We start from the raw sequence: 19,727 nt of genomic DNA, 5'->3' as shown, positions 1-19,727 counted from the left end.
ACCATCTCCTTCATCCTCTACTTATCTTACTCCCTCTCCTCTTTCCTCCTTCCCAAAATCCACACATTCACCTCTCCTCTCCCTTCATCTCCGTCCGTGTTTCCCTCCTTAACCTCTCTCTATTCTCTTATCTCAATCTTCTCCTCCCCTTCCCTCCTCTCCTTTCCCCTCTCTCTCCTCTCTCCCCTCAAACACTAACTTAAAAGTGGAGAAGGAGTGGAGGAAGTGGAGGAGAGAAGAGGAGGAGGTATCAAATACGCTTTATTTTACCTTGATTCTTACCTAAATTTACTAGTTTCTTCATTATTTATAACAGTTCTTTACTTAGGTGGGTGGAATTTATCTATTTCATACATACCCATTCCCGAACTTTTCGGAATAAATAAAATGGCTGGAGTCTTTGGAATGACAATTGGAATATTTATTACGTTAGCGAAATCTTATTTGTTTATGTTCATTCATATCACAGCAAGATGGACTTTACCTAGGATGAGAATAGACCAATTATTAAATCTTGTATGAAAATTTCTTTTGCCTATTTCCGAGGAGAGCGGTGATAGAGAGGTTGAAAAGTAAGAGAGAATTAGGGTTTTTTTTTGTAAATATTTTAATTTCGATGATAAATTTGCAAGTGCGAAAGATATGAATGGTATATATGCAAAAATCCATAACTTTCTTGCACAAATCAAAAATTACGGCGACCAGAGTAGGTTCAAAAGGTTAACTGTGCTAACTTGTATGTGTTATTATCGTCAGCGTCACTTTTTACGTTTTATTGATTAGAGGGTGTCACTTTATAGGCTAAAATGGTATTTCACCATTTTAGCCTAAGAGATACTCTCCCCAATTCTCCACCAAGGCTTGAACTGCTCTTTCTGTCTCCAGCTGGTTAATGAGAACTGATTTCGTAATCATTTTAATTTTGCACTGGAATTTATTCAATAACACTCTATTTGGCCTAAGGTTGATTCTAGTTCAAACGAGAACTTGTTTCAGAAAAACAAAATCGCACGAGATGCAAAATATATGTATATGTAAATCTCAAAAGACCAAGAATGACTATATTAATCATACCGACGGAAAAAGGAAAAAGGAAAAAAAAAGACATCACGATATCACTATACAATGTCTCACCCACCCACATTTTGATAACTGCAAATATTAACACAAAGACCCAAAAATATATAGCCTAGTAGTAATCCTACGCATACCAGAGTCTGAAGGGGGAGAAAAAAAAATTTAGAACGAAGTACCTCGCACGCTGCTGGATCTAGACTTCGAGAATCATATAGGAGCCGCACAAGTTGTTCTAAAATGCCCGGTCTGGTTGCACCTGCTGCAGTGCACAACCCTCTTCACCCTCCCTCGATCCTCCGCCCTCACCCTCTTCTTCCTCGGCCTCCCCGGTGGCCTCAGAGACTTCGGCGGGTTGATCAAAACCTCGACCCTGTCCCCTCCTTCGTTCTCCAAACTCAACTCCTTCCACAGGCTCTTGTCGGGGATCGGATGAATAGTCTGCGAGTAAGTCTTCCTGTACGTCGTCACGGTGAAGCAACTCTCGGTGTATCTATGCAGTTTGCTGAGAGAGATCACGCCTGCGCGATACCCCGGGGCGCGCAGGCAGCCGGTGAGCTGCACCCTCTACGATGGCCAGCAGGCGGTTTCTGCATGTCGACGATGTTCGACCCCTCGTGCTGGGAAACGACTTCGAATTCTGCTTCGTTCGCTCTCCCTACTTGGTACCCCCTCGCCCTCTCGATGGCGTCTGAGACTTTCCTTTCGGCGGAGGGGACGAGGATCGTTGACCACTGCATGCTCATCTCTCTTCGCTCGTTGAACCATGTCATCAACTGCCGCCTGATGCATTCCATCATCTGGATTATCGGTAGTCCGGACGCTTCTAGAATCCAACTGTTGAGTGATTCTGCAATGTTTGCCGTCAGGTGTCCGTATCTAGTCCCTTCAAAGTACGCGGTTGCCCATAGTCTTGGAGGGATCCGACGAATCCAAAAGGCAGCTTCTTGTGAAATCTCTTCAATCTCTAGCACCTTAGCTTCAAATTCGATGACGGTTAGAGCATGGGCCGCCTCCCAAAGAAGGTTCACTAGCATTGTGTTGCTGAACTCCTTCCGGAAGCTATCGCTGAGGTGGCGCATGCAGAAGCCGTGAAATGCAGTGGGGAAGTTGAAGTCAACTCCGTCGACGATACCCTTTTGTCTATCGGATAGAATAGTGAGCCTCGGCATGTTCTCGGTGTTGGTTTCAAGGAGGGCGTGGAGCTCCGATAAGAACCATATCCAATTCTCATCGCTCTCCTCATCAACGACGCCAAAGGCTAGAGGAAACAGAGCACCGTCGCCGTCGAATCCAGTGGCAAAGAGTAGAGTCCCCAGGTATTTGCTCTTGAGAAGGGTGCGGTCCAGGCCTATCAAAGGACGGCAAGCATTCACAAAACCATATATCGAAGCGTAGAACGAGATGAACAAGCGCTTGAAACAATTATCCTCGGGGTTCCCATAAACCGAAGCGATACTTCCAGGGTTTGTTCTCTTTACTTGCTCACAGTATTGTGGCAAAAGGCGGTAGCCTTCTTCAAAAGAGCCTCGAACAGCTGCCATGATTCTTTCTTTCCCTCTCCAAGCTTGCTTATAAGATAGAGTAATCCCATGCATTCGATGAATCTCCTCCAAGATCTCCTTCGGCTTGTAATGAGGATTTTCACGAAGCCGCTCCTCAACAGAATTGGCAACCCACTGAACTGAGGCCTGCTGATGCCCTAAATGGTTGATTCCGCTACAAGTGTGAGTCTCGTGGATAGTTCTGATGGTAAATGTGGGCACACCGGGGAGCTTGGCAGCGTGAATTCTCCATGGGCAACCCTCAGCAGCACACTTAGCAGTGAACCGAGTCTTGTCGGACTTGACGGTTTGAATCTCAAAGTGGCAAGCGATTGCTGCATCTCTTAAAGCCCTTCGGCAGCTCTTCACGTCGGGGAATTCTTGGCCAACGGCGAGCTCATGGTTAGGGTTCACAATAACCCGAGACTGGAGCACCGAAGGGATCATAAGCTGAGAGTGCTGAGGGGAAATTTCATGTGCAGACTGGAGAGCGAGCTCATGAGACTGGTCCAAATCATGATTTTGTGCTTCAAGGGCGGACAGGTCATGGTGGGCCTCGGCTAGAGCCAGCTCTTGGTTGTCCGAGAGGCCGAGATCGTGGTTTTGAGCGTCAAGGGTTTCTGAATCAGGGTCTTGCGTTTGGCCAAGCGCAAGCTCATTGTTTGCGTCATGTTCCTCATGAGGATGATGATGTTGATGTTGATGTTGATGTTGATGGTGACCAAGAACGAGATGATTACCATCATGAGGATGGCCTAGGCCAAGTTCATGGTGGCCGTGAGTTTGGCCGAGACCAAGATCGTGATGGTCAAGACTGAGGTTGTGCCTCTGGTTAAGGCCCAAGCCATGGCTCTGGCTGATGACAAGGTCGTGGCTTTGGCCAAGTGCGAGGTCAGGGTTCTGACCAAGAACTAAATCATGGTTCGCCATGGAGATGGTCGTAGATCAGTAAGCAACTGAGTTCTTCAAAACCTGGTCACAAGAAACAAAAAATGCAACATCTTGAGCGAGACTCTCATAAACATGCAAGCAAAATCAGCCAAGGAACTGAGAATAAAATCCAGAGTATATCAGCGAGCTACTTGGGACAGCTGCAGTAAAATGACTGAAAACAGGAAACAGAGAATACAAAATAATTTCGTTCACAAGAAGAACCAAAATGTTCAGTAGCTTGATTGAAAATACCCTAACTATATTATGAAGAATCAGGCAAGAAAAAACAATAAAAAACCGATATTTATCTGCGAGCTCGCATTGGAGAACAAAACCAATATTTGAAGGTGATGGAAAAACTAGGACTGCCGAAATAAACTAAACAATACGGGAATTTATCTAGCTTTCACCCCTCAACATCAAAACCTCATTAGTCAACAAACTCCTAAACATTAGGAATTCAAGGTCAAGGTGCCATTTTTCTATCACAAACAAGGAGTTGTAAGATTGTAATCAGAGATGCAACAAATTCGGTCGAGCATTCTAAATAAATATCGGAGCAATTAACAAGTGGGATCAAAGTCCCCACCCAAGTGGAAACCAGATGAGTTCAAGCTCATAAGACACTCTCTACACAGTGTTCCAAAGCTCTGAATAGAATCAATAACTCTAACATCAGAAACAAAGATTGGATCTTTAGCTCCGTCAGAAATAAATAACACGAGAAAGACCCCACAACAACAGCAGCAGCAACGACAACAGACCGCGAGAAGTTCAAACGTCCCATAAAAACCCGTATCAAATTACTGGAGAACAAACACACAGTGAACAAGGAAAGAAGTTATTATAATCAAAGCCTCGATACGCTCCGAACAATTAAACCCAAATCCCCATGAAGAGAACCCCGTCAAAATCCAAACTTGGACGCGAAAACCAAAGGCCCAAACCAAAAACCATAAAATATCAGATCTTTCCGCTTACAACACTAAAACCACACCTCTCCCCGCTACAGCGTCATGAGGGGACTCGCCCAAGATCCGATCTTTTGAGAGGGGAGAACGAACGAAGAGCCCCAATCGCTGAACCCAGAAGGGAACCGGAGGATCGCGCGGAGATCTGAGAGAATCGACCTCGGGTTGGATTTTTTTTTTTCTTTTTTTTCTCTTTTTTTGAACGGGGAAAGAGCGGGTAAATTGCAGGGCAAAAGAGGGAAATCGAGGGAGGAGAGGGCAGGGAGAGAATTTCAATAATGAGAAGAAGAAGAAGAAGGAGAGAGATTGAGGTTTTTAGAGCGAGGAGGGCAAAAGGGCAGAAGAGGGCTACGGCGATGGGAGGAGGAAATGAGGGGGGCATTTAGGTCAACACGAGGGAGATCCCTCTTATCTTTTATGGGGAGATGATGTCGACGATGTTCGACCCCTCGTGCTGGGAAACGACTTCGAATTCTGCTTCGTTCGCTCTCCCTACTTGGTACCCCCTCGCCCTCTCGATGGCGTCTGAGACTTTCCTTTCGGCGGAGGGGACGAGGATCGTTGACCACTGCATGCTCATCTCTCTTCGCTCGTTGAACCATGTCATCAACTGCCGCCTGATGCATTCCATCATCTGGATTATCGGTAGTCCGGACGCTTCTAGAATCCAACTGTTGAGTGATTCTGCAATGTTTGCCGTCAGGTGTCCGTATCTAGTCCCTTCAAAGTACGCGGTTGCCCATAGTCTTGGAGGGATCCGACGAATCCAAAAGGCAGCTTCTTGTGAAATCTCTTCAATCTCTAGCACCTTAGCTTCAAATTCGATGACGGTTAGAGCATGGGCCGCCTCCCAAAGAAGGTTCACTAGCATTGTGTTGCTGAACTCCTTCCGGAAGCTATCGCTGAGGTGGCGCATGCAGAAGCCGTGAAATGCAGTGGGGAAGTTGAAGTCAACTCCGTCGACGATACCCTTTTGTCTATCGGATAGAATAGTGAGCCTCGGCATGTTCTCGGTGTTGGTTTCAAGGAGGGCGTGGAGCTCCGATAAGAACCATATCCAATTCTCATCGCTCTCCTCATCAACGACGCCAAAGGCTAGAGGAAACAGAGCACCGTCGCCGTCGAATCCAGTGGCAAAGAGTAGAGTCCCCAGGTATTTGCTCTTGAGAAGGGTGCGGTCCAGGCCTATCAAAGGACGGCAAGCATTCACAAAACCATATATCGAAGCGTAGAACGAGATGAACAAGCGCTTGAAACAATTATCCTCGGGGTTCCCATAAACCGAAGCGATACTTCCAGGGTTTGTTCTCTTTACTTGCTCACAGTATTGTGGCAAAAGGCGGTAGCCTTCTTCAAAAGAGCCTCGAACAGCTGCCATGATTCTTTCTTTCCCTCTCCAAGCTTGCTTATAAGATAGAGTAATCCCATGCATTCGATGAATCTCCTCCAAGATCTCCTTCGGCTTGTAATGAGGATTTTCACGAAGCCGCTCCTCAACAGAATTGGCAACCCACTGAACTGAGGCCTGCTGATGCCCTAAATGGTTGATTCCGCTACAAGTGTGAGTCTCGTGGATAGTTCTGATGGTAAATGTGGGCACACCGGGGAGCTTGGCAGCGTGAATTCTCCATGGGCAACCCTCAGCAGCACACTTAGCAGTGAACCGAGTCTTGTCGGACTTGACGGTTTGAATCTCAAAGTGGCAAGCGATTGCTGCATCTCTTAAAGCCCTTCGGCAGCTCTTCACGTCGGGGAATTCTTGGCCAACGGCGAGCTCATGGTTAGGGTTCACAATAACCCGAGACTGGAGCACCGAAGGGATCATAAGCTGAGAGTGCTGAGGGGAAATTTCATGTGCAGACTGGAGAGCGAGCTCATGAGACTGGTCCAAATCATGATTTTGTGCTTCAAGGGCGGACAGGTCATGGTGGGCCTCGGCTAGAGCCAGCTCTTGGTTGTCCGAGAGGCCGAGATCGTGGTTTTGAGCGTCAAGGGTTTCTGAATCAGGGTCTTGCGTTTGGCCAAGCGCAAGCTCATTGTTTGCGTCATGTTCCTCATGAGGATGATGATGTTGATGTTGATGTTGATGTTGATGGTGACCAAGAACGAGATGATTACCATCATGAGGATGGCCTAGGCCAAGTTCATGGTGGCCGTGAGTTTGGCCGAGACCAAGATCGTGATGGTCAAGACTGAGGTTGTGCCTCTGGTTAAGGCCCAAGCCATGGCTCTGGCTGATGACAAGGTCGTGGCTTTGGCCAAGTGCGAGGTCAGGGTTCTGACCAAGAACTAAATCATGGTTCGCCATGGAGATGGTCGTAGATCAGTAAGCAACTGAGTTCTTCAAAACCTGGTCACAAGAAACAAAAAATGCAACATCTTGAGCGAGACTCTCATAAACATGCAAGCAAAATCAGCCAAGGAACTGAGAATAAAATCCAGAGTATATCAGCGAGCTACTTGGGACAGCTGCAGTAAAATGACTGAAAACAGGAAACAGAGAATACAAAATAATTTCGTTCACAAGAAGAACCAAAATGTTCAGTAGCTTGATTGAAAATACCCTAACTATATTATGAAGAATCAGGCAAGAAAAAACAATAAAAAACCGATATTTATCTGCGAGCTCGCATTGGAGAACAAAACCAATATTTGAAGGTGATGGAAAAACTAGGACTGCCGAAATAAACTAAACAATACGGGAATTTATCTAGCTTTCACCCCTCAACATCAAAACCTCATTAGTCAACAAACTCCTAAACATTAGGAATTCAAGGTCAAGGTGCCATTTTTCTATCACAAACAAGGAGTTGTAAGATTGTAATCAGAGATGCAACAAATTCGGTCGAGCATTCTAAATAAATATCGGAGCAATTAACAAGTGGGATCAAAGTCCCCACCCAAGTGGAAACCAGATGAGTTCAAGCTCATAAGACACTCTCTACACAGTGTTCCAAAGCTCTGAATAGAATCAATAACTCTAACATCAGAAACAAAGATTGGATCTTTAGCTCCGTCAGAAATAAATAACACGAGAAAGACCCCACAACAACAGCAGCAGCAACGACAACAGACCGCGAGAAGTTCAAACGTCCCATAAAAACCCGTATCAAATTACTGGAGAACAAACACACAGTGAACAAGGAAAGAAGTTATTATAATCAAAGCCTCGATACGCTCCGAACAATTAAACCCAAATCCCCATGAAGAGAACCCCGTCAAAATCCAAACTTGGACGCGAAAACCAAAGGCCCAAACCAAAAACCATAAAATATCAGATCTTTCCGCTTACAACACTAAAACCACACCTCTCCCCGCTACAGCGTCATGAGGGGACTCGCCCAAGATCCGATCTTTTGAGAGGGGAGAACGAACGAAGAGCCCCAATCGCTGAACCCAGAAGGGAACCGGAGGATCGCGCGGAGATCTGAGAGAATCGACCTCGGGTTGGATTTTTTTTTTTCTTTTTTTTCTCTTTTTTTGAACGGGGAAAGAGCGGGTAAATTGCAGGGCAAAAGAGGGAAATCGAGGGAGGAGAGGGCAGGGAGAGAATTTCAATAATGAGAAGAAGAAGAAGAAGGAGAGAGATTGAGGTTTTTAGAGCGAGGAGGGCAAAAGGGCAGAAGAGGGCTACGGCGATGGGAGGAGGAAATGAGGGGGGCATTTAGGTCAACACGAGGGAGATCCCTCTTATCTTTTATGGGGAGATTACAACTTTACCCCTCATCAAAAACCCTAATTGCCCCTCGGCGTGTATTTTGCCCCTTGGGCTTTTTTTGTTGCTAGGTGGACTCAGTTGAGGAGCGTGATCTTTTAATTAGCAATAATCGTAAAAAAAGTTTTTTTTTTCCCTCTGTAACTCTTTTTCTTCTCTTTTTGGGTTCCTCTAGTTTATTTGAAACTTTTAGCTTATGCTATGTAGGGCTGTCCAAAACACCCGTCGGCCTGGGTCCGAATTGCCTCAGCGACGCCCGGCCCGGGCCCGGAACAGGGCCGGAGCCGGGTCCACATCCGGGCCGGGCAGCCCGGGCCCGGAGCCCGGCCCGGCCACAACGATCACCATAATCCTTTCATCAAATGGCTTCCGGATCTGATTATGAAGAGCAAAACCTATCTCCCGATCCTGAAATGAGTCCTCCTACTATGAGTCCTTCTACTGGGTCTACTCCTACCGAAGTTAATCCTGAATCCGGTGGCGACGAATCTGCACCAATAGCTCCTAAAAGGCCAAGATCCGATGTGTGGAATTTTTACAAGAAGATCGACGTCACCAAGGATGAACACGGTAGGATCCTCACCCAGAAGGCTAAGTGTGCATTGTGCGGCAAGATTTTTCAAGCTCATCATAAGAGCGGCACCAACCACCTCAAACGCCATTTAGATAAACACAACAAAGGCCAGACTCCTCAATGTGATATCCGACAATCTATGATTTCTCAATCCTCCTCTTCTGGTAGTCTCGGTAGTTGGAACTATGACGCTGCCAGAGCCAGGAAATGCGTAATCAGATTTATCATTCTTAAAAACCTTCCTTTTAAATTAGTAGAAGATGATGAATTTGAAGATATGTTTAGAGATGGTTTTTATCCTGCATTTAAAAAAATTTCTCGTCAAACCTGTCAACGTGATATTTTAAAATATTATCAACAGGAACAAGAAAAAATAATTTCTTATTTTAAAAATTTAAACTGTAAATTTTCTTTAACTTCTGATATTTGGACATCTAGAGCACAAACTGGATATTTATGTATCACAGCACACTGGATTGATGAAAATTGGCAAATGTTTAAAAGAGTTGTTTCTTTTATTGCAATAGAAGAGTCACATACTGGTGCTAATGTTGCAAATTTAATAATTGAAGAACTTATGAAATTAGAAATTTCAGAAAGAATATTTTCTCTTTCATTAGATAATGCAAGTAATAACAATGTAGCTGTTGATTTTATCAGATCATCTTTATCATTGCCATGTCATGGTGATCTTTTTCATATTAGGTGCATATGTCATATTTTAAATTTAATTGTTCAAAGTGCATTTACTGAAATTAAACCCATGATAGAAAAGGTTAGAACAGTTGCTTACATGCATAGTGCTTCTGAACAAAGACTTAAAAGATGGAAACAATTTTGTAAAAGAAAAAATGTAAAGCCTAGACTAATTCCAAAAGATGTTGACCATAGGTGGAATTCCACATATGCAATGTTAAGTGTAGCAATAGAATATAAAGACATTATAACTGATTTTATAAACTATTATGCTTCTAGTTCTAGTTCTGGTAGCACTTATGGAATAACTGAAGATGAATGGACAGTTATATGTAATTTAAATGAAATGTTACAAGTTTTTTATGATGCTACCATGTTATTATCTGGCTGTTATTATCCAACCATTACTTTAGCTGCTTTACAAATTTTAAATATTCAAAATTTTTTTGATAAATATCGTTTGGATGCTACTTTTGGACCTATGGTTTTTGAAATGGAGAGCAAATTTAATAAGTATTTTAGGCCTATTCCTCATATTTTTGGTTTGGGGGTTCTTATTGATCCATGCTTGAAGGATATTGGCCTTCGAAGTTTGTTACAGTCATTGTATGGTGGACAGGTTATAGACTTAGATGATGGAACCACCCTGAATGCTACTACTCATCATTTACTTATTAGAAATTATTTTCAAACTTTATATGATGAGTATGCAGCTAGACATGGTGTAGCTGCACAACAGTCTGCAGCTTCGGTTTCTTCGAGCTCATCCCGAGCCCGAGGTAAAAGTGTAAGTTTTGATAGGTATGCAATGGTAGCCGAGCTAACTGGTGGATCTGGACTTGGATCGTCATCATCGGAGGTTTCTGAAATAGATGAATATTTTTCTGCTTCTTTAGTTAGATGTCAAGGAAATGCTTTAGATATTTTGCAATGGTGGAAAGTATATGGATCAGTTTCATATCCTATACTTTCCACCATGGTTCGTGACTTACTAACAGTGCAGGTTTCGACGGTAGCTTCGGAATCCGCCTTCAGCACAGCAGGTCGTTTGATCGACGATCACAGGACATGCTTGGATCCGTATACTGTACAAGCGGTGATGTGCTTACAAGATTGGTGGAGGTACGAGAAGCGAACGCAAGGCATCGATCGGATGGCTGGAATTGAAGATAAATTTGAAGAATTGGGACTAGCAGATAGATATAAAGAATAGATTGTAGTTTTTATATCTTAGCTTACAATTTGTAAAGAATTATTTTGGAAATAATTGCAAATGATAGTGATATAGGTGAGTAGGTGCCAACCTAGTTGGGATTTACTTATCTATTGTGATGCGATTAATTCCAAAATAAATTTGTACTTGTAATTTGTAAATGATTTATTAGTTATTAATAAAGAATTTGTTTTTATCATTTTTTATTTGTAATTTATGTCATTTTAAGTAATTAATAAAATTATTGTTTTTATTATTTTTCTTATCTTTTTTTATAATTTAAAATTTAAATAAAATTGAAAAATTTTGGAAAAAAATTTAAAAAAAATCAGCCGGGCCAGCCCGGAACCCGGCCCGGTCGGTCTCGGGCCCGGATTTCCGGGCCGGGCCGGCCCGGATGGACAGGCCTAATGCTATGTTTGAACGATCACGAATAACTAAGTACTAATACGACACCTTGCTATGCTTTTTTACTTTTTAAAAAATGAATGAAAAAGTATTCTGATATCTTAAGAAATCGCCAATTTAAATTTAGGAAAATATGTTTGGAAACTAGACTTATATGTTATCAAAATTACGCACGAGTTTGGAAAAAGTTTTTCATATGGTCAATATTACTCTTTACTATTTGGAATATTTCATTTAAATCTTATCTATTCTAATTATAATTATATCATATTCTAATACCCTGTGAACTAACTATAGCTCAACAATTTTAAAAAAAGTAAGCTTAATAAAATATTCGAACTAACTCCACGGTATTAGTTTGTTAAGGTAAAGTAATCATCTATTTTAAATATTTTATTTAAATCTTAATCTATCCTAATCATAATTATATATGTTGCGCGTCGGCGGAAGCGTGCGCACAAACCAAACGAGTCGTCGAGCAATGAGAGGAGAACAACTAACGAGTGCAAACATAGGAACACAGAGATTTATGTGGTTCGACAATTGTCTACGTCCATGGGGAGAGGATGGGGAGATTTCACTATATGAAGGAGAAATACAATGGGTTATAACTCTCAAACACTCAAAATAACCCTAACCAAAAGATCTCACACGCTCACAATAATCTCCCTCTCAAAGTGCTCAAAAGACTCTTTTTCTCTCTACAAATCTCTTCTAAAACATTCTATATATATATATATAGAAATCCTAAAATCAAAACAGACTATGAATCCAACAATTCTGAAACCAAAACTAAAACAGACTAGGAATCTTGTTTGGCCTAATAACCTGCTATCCAATGATTCTCCACCTCGGTGAAGTATTCCCAAAACTGAGCCGACACCAACAAGAGCACAAATGTGTCGTCTTTCCAAATTCGGTTGTACCAATGTGGTTGCCTACGTACCCCATCTCCCAAAAGATTAAGCCGCCCCTAGTTCATCTAAATGACCTCGAAAGACCTCAACAAGCACAAATCCGCAAACAAGTTTTTGCAATTATCGAACTTGTTGCTCGGGACCACCTTTGTGAGCATATCTGCTGGATTGTCTCTTGTGTGGACCTTCACGAGCTCCACATTCCCATCTTCAAGAACATCCCGGACGAAGTGATAACGAACGTTAATGTGCTTCGTCCACGCATAGAAAACCTAATTCTTCAATAACCAATTTTAACCTGGTTCGGCAAGTTACCTACGTCCACGAGGTAAGAAGGGGATAGAGTTTTTCACTAATAGAGAAGAAGAGTACAAACTAAGATTACAAATCACTCAAACTCACCAATTAATCTCACCAACAAATCTCTAATTCTCTCCAAACAAAACTCTAACCAATAGCTCAGAAAATACCTTTTTTCTATGCTCTAAATATCCTCAATTTTCTTCTCAATTCTCTCTTCCAATTGTTCCATATATATAAAAATCCTAAAATCATAAACATACTAGGAATTCTAAAACAAAAAACAAAACAGATTAGGAATCCTAATTAAAATCATAAACATACTAGGAATTCTAAAACAAAAAACAAAACAGATTAGGAATCCTAATAACATGTTATCAAAACAGATTTGGAATCATGTTACCAAAACAGATTAGGAATCTCAATAACCTGTTACTAAAATAAATTAGGAAACATATTAGGAACCTGCTATCCAACATTCTTCATCTTTGCCCACGTTCGAACTGGATCCGTCCCTTGATGGTATCGATTTATTAGTACTTCATCCCACCATGCAGATGCTTTTTCTTTAAGCATGTAGGCCACTAATTTAACTTTCCAATCTTCTAGGATTATCTTATACTCAAAATACTTATCCACTTTATCAATCCAATCATGGAAATCATCAACATAAAACTTTCCGTTTAAGGATGGTATTTTTAATCTTCTAGTGACATAATTGTCCTGTTTTTGGTGGTCTCTGCGATCATAACCACGGCATGAGGCTTTATAGTCATCACTATTGAATTCATCATGTGGAGTCGGATCACGTCGTTGGCGACCATCAACGCGATTTTGAACTCCTCCCGTGTTCAGACGCTCCACTGTCGACGTAAGTCGTTCTATGACAGTCTTCATCTGATTAACATCAGTCTTCAGCACGTCGAACTCAGTTCAAGAAAAATAGGCTTGATCACCTACCATCGGATCGGAGGAACAAAGCTCTGATACTGGTGTTCTCTGAATCCACAAAGAGCGATCTTCGAATCCACGAAGAACTTCGAATCCACGAAGAAAATATTAAAAGAAAAATTTTATTGATGAAAATTTAGTATTCTCCTTTGGCGTTACATGACTCTTCTTAAATAGAAAAAAAATAAGACTCCTAGTAAGATTAGAATTACAAAGAAATAGAAAGTATCAAATTCTATCCTTAAAAAACTCCCTATAATAGAGGAAACAAATCATGAATCAAAATTGAATTTGTTTTCTAATATAATTAGACTCTAATATTAAACTTATTTCCTAATCTAAATATACTCCAATTTTATTACTAAAAATAAACTAGAAGCTGATTATTTTTGGATTTCAGTCAAAACTGGGTATTACTGATGAGATTTTAAAAATCTGACAATCTGGTTGGCTCCGTCTCGTCGAGATAGGCGATTTACATATATAATATGTCAGAATTCGCCTTCCGGATTAAAAAATATGATTTTTTTTTGCAGAAGTTAATAATATGTTGATTGTTTCTTTACAGAAGTCAATAATACGCGTAGCCCGTGATTCTCCGGATCCTCCATGAAATTGTCCGATAAGCGTCCTACATCAACAACCCGTTCTCAAGTCAGCTTATTTCGTAATCGTCATTCGAGACACAGCCATAGGTCTCAAAGTGTCTACTATTAACCAATCAAGTTTGTAGGCTGTTAACAACACTAAGATGATAGATCAAGTCTTGACCAATATTTTCATCACCACCAAGTTCTCCCCTGAATGCAAATGGACCACCTAAACTTGCAAGAAGTACCACGACATTTTGATGATGGACCTCCCGCTGCTCACAAACTTAGATGGTAGCCAAAACACGTCCGTCTTCGGTTCATGGATCTCACGGTCCGTAATTCTTGAGGGGTTGATATATAAATGCATGCTAAGCCTGCTCAAAAGCTGCTGACCAACTATAAGTAAAACTAATATCCTCTTATTCATCTCCTCTCAGTTTTGTATCTCCTCCTCTTCATCCTCAAGACTACAAGAAAGACGGGGGGTACTGTGACCTCCTCCTCGGAGCAAGTATACCTGAATTACAACATGATTCTCAAGGTTCACTGACATGAACTCACATATTTATTGGATACAACTCTTTCAGAATTCAGAACCTCATATTTCTATATGTAAAAAAAGAAAAAAGAAAAAAAAGAAGCGAACCTAAAGCGTATCACGTTCTAGAACATACCGTTTAAGACTTGTTGATATTATGTTTAGTCACACGTTGGTTATGAGATGACACATCACCCTCCTCTACTTGTATATATATAGGTGTATACATTCAATATTTTAACTAAGAGAAATTTACCCCCAAGACTTTTGTTGATTACCATTTCCTAGCATGTTGCTTATAAATCAAATATTGAAAATAAAAAATCTGAGTATAGTATATATTATTCGTAGCTCTATTGACAAAAGCAAGTAGCTCTACTGATGAATTTCAAATTTTTTTTTCTCTTTTGAAAATCTTTTACATGAATGAGTTTTTGTTGTAAAGTTGAAATCTCAGTGGGGAAAAAAAATTCGATCTTTCGGTCCGAAACTGCGTCGCTATCTGCGATTCCAGCAGACCCTCCTCTGTCGACGTCGCCTCTTGAAAATATGTACAAAATTATAAAGGAGACGAAAGCATTTCCGCGGCTTCACTCTTCAGCTTCATCAGTCTCTCCTGGGTGGATCCGAGCTCCTCGAGTGCCTGTTCATGAGAACGCTCTAGTCCAGCCAGGTCATTTACAATAACAGCAGTAGATTCCTCAACGCACTTCAAGGCCTCTTTTAACCTAGTCGTTTCCTCACGGTTCGAGTCCAAAGAGCGGAGTAGCTCAGCTCTCTCCGTATCTTTCCTCGCCACATTAGCCATTAGCTGCGCAATGGAGCTCTCATGTGACTGAAGCTCGCACCCGATGGAAGATCTCAGGTCACGCCAAAAAAAAAAAAAAAAAAAAAAAGCTCTCAACTTTCGGCACTTGCTTTTGTCTTTCTCTTGTCCTCAAACCCCCTCCCCCACTGCAGCTCGTTCTCTCTTTGTTGATCTCTTGCTGTTCTTGAGATTTGGGAGCTTTTACGCTGTAGTCCTCGGTAAGTTTGTCTCTTTCATTCAAGTCTAATTCGATTGAATTGTGTTCAAAGCGATCTAATTTTGGTCGTCTCACTGGATTTGGGAGCTGGGTCTTGGTTGATTTATGTCGTCTCCTGCTACTTTGATCTAATCTTACCGTGATTATGATCTCCAGAGTCCTTATTTGAGCTGGGTCTAGTGCTGGGCTTGTTTAAACTGTCTATTTTTGTTCATTATTTAACCAACAAGTGGCTTGATAGATCTTAGAAAGTTAATTTCTGAGAGGAAAGATGACTTATTTTACCCAAATAAGTGTTCTTTGTTCTTGCACTTATCATACCATCTGTTGGCAGAATCAAAATTTGTACATATTTCGGGGAGTTCGTCACGGTAGCCCAGATGGGTTCTTGCCGATTACCGTCGGTGCTGCAATCTGCAGTTTGCGAATGGTTGCTGATGTCCCTGTTGTTTCTCCACGCCTCGTTCTCGTTCCTGGTCACGAGGTTCGCTCGCCTCTGTAAGCTGCAAGCTCCTTGCTTGCTGTGCTCAAGGCTGGATCATGTGTTTGGCAACGAGAAGCCGAGGTTCTACGTGGACTTGATTTGTGCTTTCCATAAATCGGAGATCTCGTCTTTCGCTTATTGTCACGTTCATCGAAAGCTTGCGAACGTCAATGAAATGTGCGAGGGGTGCCTGGTTTCATTTGCCACTGAGAAGAAGTCGAATAGCGAAACGTATAGGTTGCTGGTGGGTAAGGTAGGTATTGAGGAGGTTGATGAGAATGTTGATGGAGAAGATGTTGAAGTCTCTTTACTGACAGAGGATCATACGTCGGGTTCTTCAGTCACGAATCGCTGCTCTTGTTGCTCTGTGCCGTTTAGACACAAGTCTGTTAGAGTCAATGGGAGGTTGAGCAGAAAGAGGGAAAACTCTCTGGTATCGCCTTCAACTCGTCATTTAGAAAATCACAGAGTTGATGGCTTGTCTCATGTTGGTTATAGCGAAGTTAAAGCTAATTCTGATTCTGAGTCGGAAAATCCATTATCAGAAGATGCTGAAGACCTTAAGGAAGGTATCGAAGATCGATGCTTGAACCCACAGCCTGCTGCCGATATTTCGAATAATTTGTCAATGTCTCTCTCAGATGATACAATCACGGAGAAGTTGATTCAGCCAACTTATAGTGAGCCTGAGTCTTCATCGTATATCCCCGAAGATCAACTACTTAATGTTGGCGAGTCTCGTGATGCATCTTTGGCATCGACTGTTGCTAATGGACACAATTTGGAGGAAATCAAACCCGTAACCCAGAAAGATCCTTCATACTTTTCAGATGTAAAATGTGAGTTTTCATTTGCTTTGTGTTGTTTATCCCAGAAAGATCCTTCAGAATATTTTGAATAAGTTGTCAATGTCTCTCTCAGCTGATACAGTCATGGAGAAGTTGATTCAGGTAACTTGTAGTGAGCCTGAGTCATCGTTATATATCCCTGAAGATCAACTACTTAATGTTGGTGAGGCTCGTGATGCATCTTCGGCATCGGCTGTCGGTAGTGGACACGATTTGGAGGAAATCAAACCCATATCCCAGAGAGATCCTTCAGAATTTTTAGATGCAAAATGTGAGTTATCTGCTTTCCCTTGTTTTGTTCTTTCCTTCAGGTTTGCTGATTGGGGTTAATTGCAGGCAGACCCTCTGCAGTTCTGTTGTTGCAGACAGACCCCTTGAGTGAAAAGTTTTTTACTCTTTTCAGGAGGTATTTCTGCAACAATAGATTTTCACTCAGGGGCCTATTGCAACAGTAGAACTCTTTCAAGAGGTCTATCTGCAACAATAGAACTGCATGGGTAGTATGTTCAATTAAGTGTCAGGAAAGGGGGGTCTATCCGCAATTGACTCTTGCTGATTCTTCTCTGTACCGCTGTATTTTTTTTCAGTAAACGTCGGTGAGAGCCCTAAGCCTTTGAGCCTTACTGATACTAGTCCTGCTCAAATTGATCTAAATGATGCTTACAAGCTTGCTATTGGTAGTAAGGGAAGGTTGACATCTCCTACAGTCAACGAAGTAATCACAGGCAGGGATTCTTCTAAAATTCACGAAGATCTAAGATTGCTAATATCACAATTATCTGCTGCTAGAGGTCTAGAAAGCCCCTGGCATGAGTTGAGTCCTAGTCCTAGAGTTCACGGGCAAGGAGATGATTTGAAGTTTGTCGATGCTTCAAGCTCTGCTATATTGCAGAACATTACAAAAACTCTTTCTATTGAGAGAAATGAGTCTGGTTTTGAATCATTTGATGGGAGTATAGTTAGTGAAATCGAAGGAGAAAGTCCAGTGGATCGGTTGAAGAGACAAGTTGAGTTAGATAGGAAATCAATGTACCTTCTGTATAAAGAATTGGAAGAGGAAAGAAATGCTTCAGCAATTGCAGCAAATCAATCAATGGCAATGATTACGAGGTTGCAGGAGGAAAAGGCTTCAATGCAAATGGAGGCTTTGCAGTACCAGAGAATGATGGAAGAGCAATCAGAATATGACCAGGAGGCGATCCAGAAATTGAATGAGCTACTTGTTAGAAGAGAAAACGAGATGAGAGAAATTGAAGCTGAAGTTGAAAGCTACAGAAAGTGGTTTGGTGATAAATTAGTGGCTGACACAGATATTTCGAGCAATCCTTTGTTTGATTTTGAAGATGAGAAGGCCTATATTTCAGATTGCTTGAAGAAATTGGAGAGAAAACTTTATATGCTTTCCACTAATAGAATGCATGTTGATATTTCTATAACAAACCATACGGAAACTTCAATTGATTCAGATTCTAATAATGGAAATCATCATTTGATGGATGGTAACCCAAGTGACTTAGTAGCTATATTGAATGAAGTTTTGCGACTAAATGAGAGATTGAAGGTGCTAGAAGCAGATCGTAATTTTCTTGAGCACACTGTGAACTCGCTTCGAAATGGGAATGATGGGGTACGATTCATTCAGGAGATTGTTCTTCAGCTACAAGAGTTACGGAGAATCGGGATCACCCTAGGAGAATGCAGTTCATCATGAGGTAACTTCTCAATAGAACTTGTTAGAATTGGGATGCACGTTACTGTTACACTTTTCTATAACAGTAGTCTTACCTTATCTTCTCTTTAACATGTAATGTTTTGAAATAGCTGTAGAAGAAGTTTCCATCATTTTGTTTAATTATCTCTGTAATTCAGTGTCTGATATCTTATGCCTTTATACGAAGTGTAGGTTTCATCAATATGGTCTGCTTTCAACTTGTTTGCAACTTTTGAACCTTATATTTGATGTTACTATATATGTTAAGGGTACAAAATTATTACCCTCGTCACAAACTTCGTAATCTTTTGTAGCGGCATGGACCTTTAACATGTCATCAGAGTAGTACAAGTACTATCAACAGTGAATTTGAAGTGGGATTAAAAAAAAAAACTTTTCGTGAGTCTTAGAAGTTTGGCCTACTAAAAGGGCCCTCAACCTGCGGGAGCACAGGTTGAGCATGTTAGAGTATAAAATTATAATGCACATCACAACTTTGGAGTTCTCATAAGTCAAGGTCAGATTCAGAAAAACTTTCTTAGAGGAGCGGACAATAAATCTCTCTTTACCCAAAAATTAAAATATGCTAGGGAAAAGAACGGATAGAAGGGAAGGTAATGGGAGATGGTGGTTTTGGGTTGTTAACGGGCTAAATTCAAATCAATAGGTCAGCCATTTGAGCTGATCGTTTGTAAGTTCTTGACAAATGGGCTAAATTCCCATACTTAAATAAGCTAAAATTCAAATGTGCTACATGTTTTTTTAGCTGTTATAAGGGTTGGGGTTCAAACAATTTTAAACTAATAGGGGCAAATTGTAAATGTAGAAGGCTACAAAAATGTGATTTTTCATATTCTTAGGAGTGCACCTGCCCCTGGGTGTAGTGACAAGAACCTTTAACAGTATCTCAAGCAAGATGGGTAGAATATGAATCTAGAATGTTTTTTTTGCTAAAGATGGTACATGCTAATAGAATAATTTTGTATTTTAAACAGCTGATCCACCCTTAAATATCAAGATGGAATGTGCTTGTATTTATTGCTTATGTGCATATCTTGAAGGAAATGAGAATTGTAATCTTCTTTATGTTTAAGTATCTTCAACATTCTTTCGTGATCGATATCGATGAGCACTCTGCATCTGGATCTTGTTGCACAAGATAGGAAAGGGTCCAAACTGCAAAAGCAATAAGGGCCACCAAGTATTGTACAGACAGCAACATGACTTTCTAT

The 19,727-nt window shown here is 41.3% G+C and overlaps 3 protein-coding genes across 5 annotated transcripts; 1 reads left to right on the top strand and 2 right to left on the bottom strand.

Moving 5' to 3' along the window:
• On the bottom strand, nucleotides 1,590-4,897 carry LOC109846351. Its single transcript, XM_020415575.1, has 2 exons — nucleotides 4,533-4,897; nucleotides 1,590-3,590 (listed from the first exon to the last, which is right to left on the bottom strand). The coding sequence occupies exon 2, from the start codon at nucleotides 3,546-3,548 to the stop codon at nucleotides 1,590-1,592; it is 1,959 nt and encodes a 652-aa protein (XP_020271164.1). The 5' UTR covers nucleotides 3,549-3,590; nucleotides 4,533-4,897.
• LOC109846349 lies at nucleotides 4,938-8,179 on the bottom strand. The gene is made up of 2 exons (XM_020415574.1): nucleotides 7,815-8,179; nucleotides 4,938-6,872 (listed from the first exon to the last, which is right to left on the bottom strand). The coding sequence occupies exon 2, from the start codon at nucleotides 6,828-6,830 to the stop codon at nucleotides 4,938-4,940; it is 1,893 nt and encodes a 630-aa protein (XP_020271163.1). The 5' UTR covers nucleotides 6,831-6,872; nucleotides 7,815-8,179.
• LOC109844914 (myosin-binding protein 1-like) lies at nucleotides 15,308-19,721 on the top strand. 3 transcript variants are annotated; one of them, XM_020414080.1, is made up of 6 exons: nucleotides 15,308-15,453; nucleotides 15,787-16,775; nucleotides 16,858-17,055; nucleotides 17,372-18,498; nucleotides 19,421-19,429; nucleotides 19,607-19,721. In XM_020414080.1, exons 2-4 carry the CDS (start codon nucleotides 15,833-15,835, stop codon nucleotides 18,493-18,495), a joined length of 2,265 nt encoding a protein of 754 aa, XP_020269669.1. In that variant the 5' UTR covers nucleotides 15,308-15,453; nucleotides 15,787-15,832; the 3' UTR covers nucleotides 18,496-18,498; nucleotides 19,421-19,429; nucleotides 19,607-19,721. The 3 variants fall into 3 exon arrangements, with proteins under 3 accessions (XP_020269669.1, XP_020269670.1, XP_020269671.1); XM_020414081.1 differs by lacking the exon at nucleotides 19,421-19,429 and having other exon boundaries at nucleotides 17,372-18,496; nucleotides 19,590-19,721; XM_020414082.1 differs by lacking the exon at nucleotides 19,421-19,429 and having other exon boundaries at nucleotides 17,372-18,496; nucleotides 19,491-19,721.

The sequence above is a fragment of the Asparagus officinalis genome, chromosome 6 (assembly GCF_001876935.1).
Source record: "Asparagus officinalis chromosome 6, Aspof.V1, whole genome shotgun sequence".
Taxonomy (NCBI): Eukaryota; Viridiplantae; Streptophyta; class Magnoliopsida; order Asparagales; family Asparagaceae; genus Asparagus; species Asparagus officinalis.
This window is presented reverse-complemented; position numbering and strand designations above follow the sequence as displayed.

Bases quoted from the DNA above. Each gene is read 5' to 3' on its own strand.
- LOC109846351 (XM_020415575.1), bottom strand. From the start codon at position 3,548: ATGGCGAACCATGATTTAGTTCTTGGTCAGAACCCTGACCTCGCACTT.
- LOC109846349 (XM_020415574.1), bottom strand. From the start codon at position 6,830: ATGGCGAACCATGATTTAGTTCTTGGTCAGAACCCTGACCTCGCACTT.
- LOC109844914 (XM_020414081.1), top strand. From the start codon at position 15,833: ATGGGTTCTTGCCGATTACCGTCGGTGCTGCAATCTGCAGTTTGCGAA. The intron at 16,776-16,857 runs GTGAGTTTTCAT...TGTCTCTCTCAG, and splicing joins ATACTTTTCAGATGTAAAAT to CTGATACAGTCATGGAGAAG. The intron at 17,056-17,371 runs GTGAGTTATCTG...ATTTTTTTTCAG, and splicing joins AGAATTTTTAGATGCAAAAT to TAAACGTCGGTGAGAGCCCT.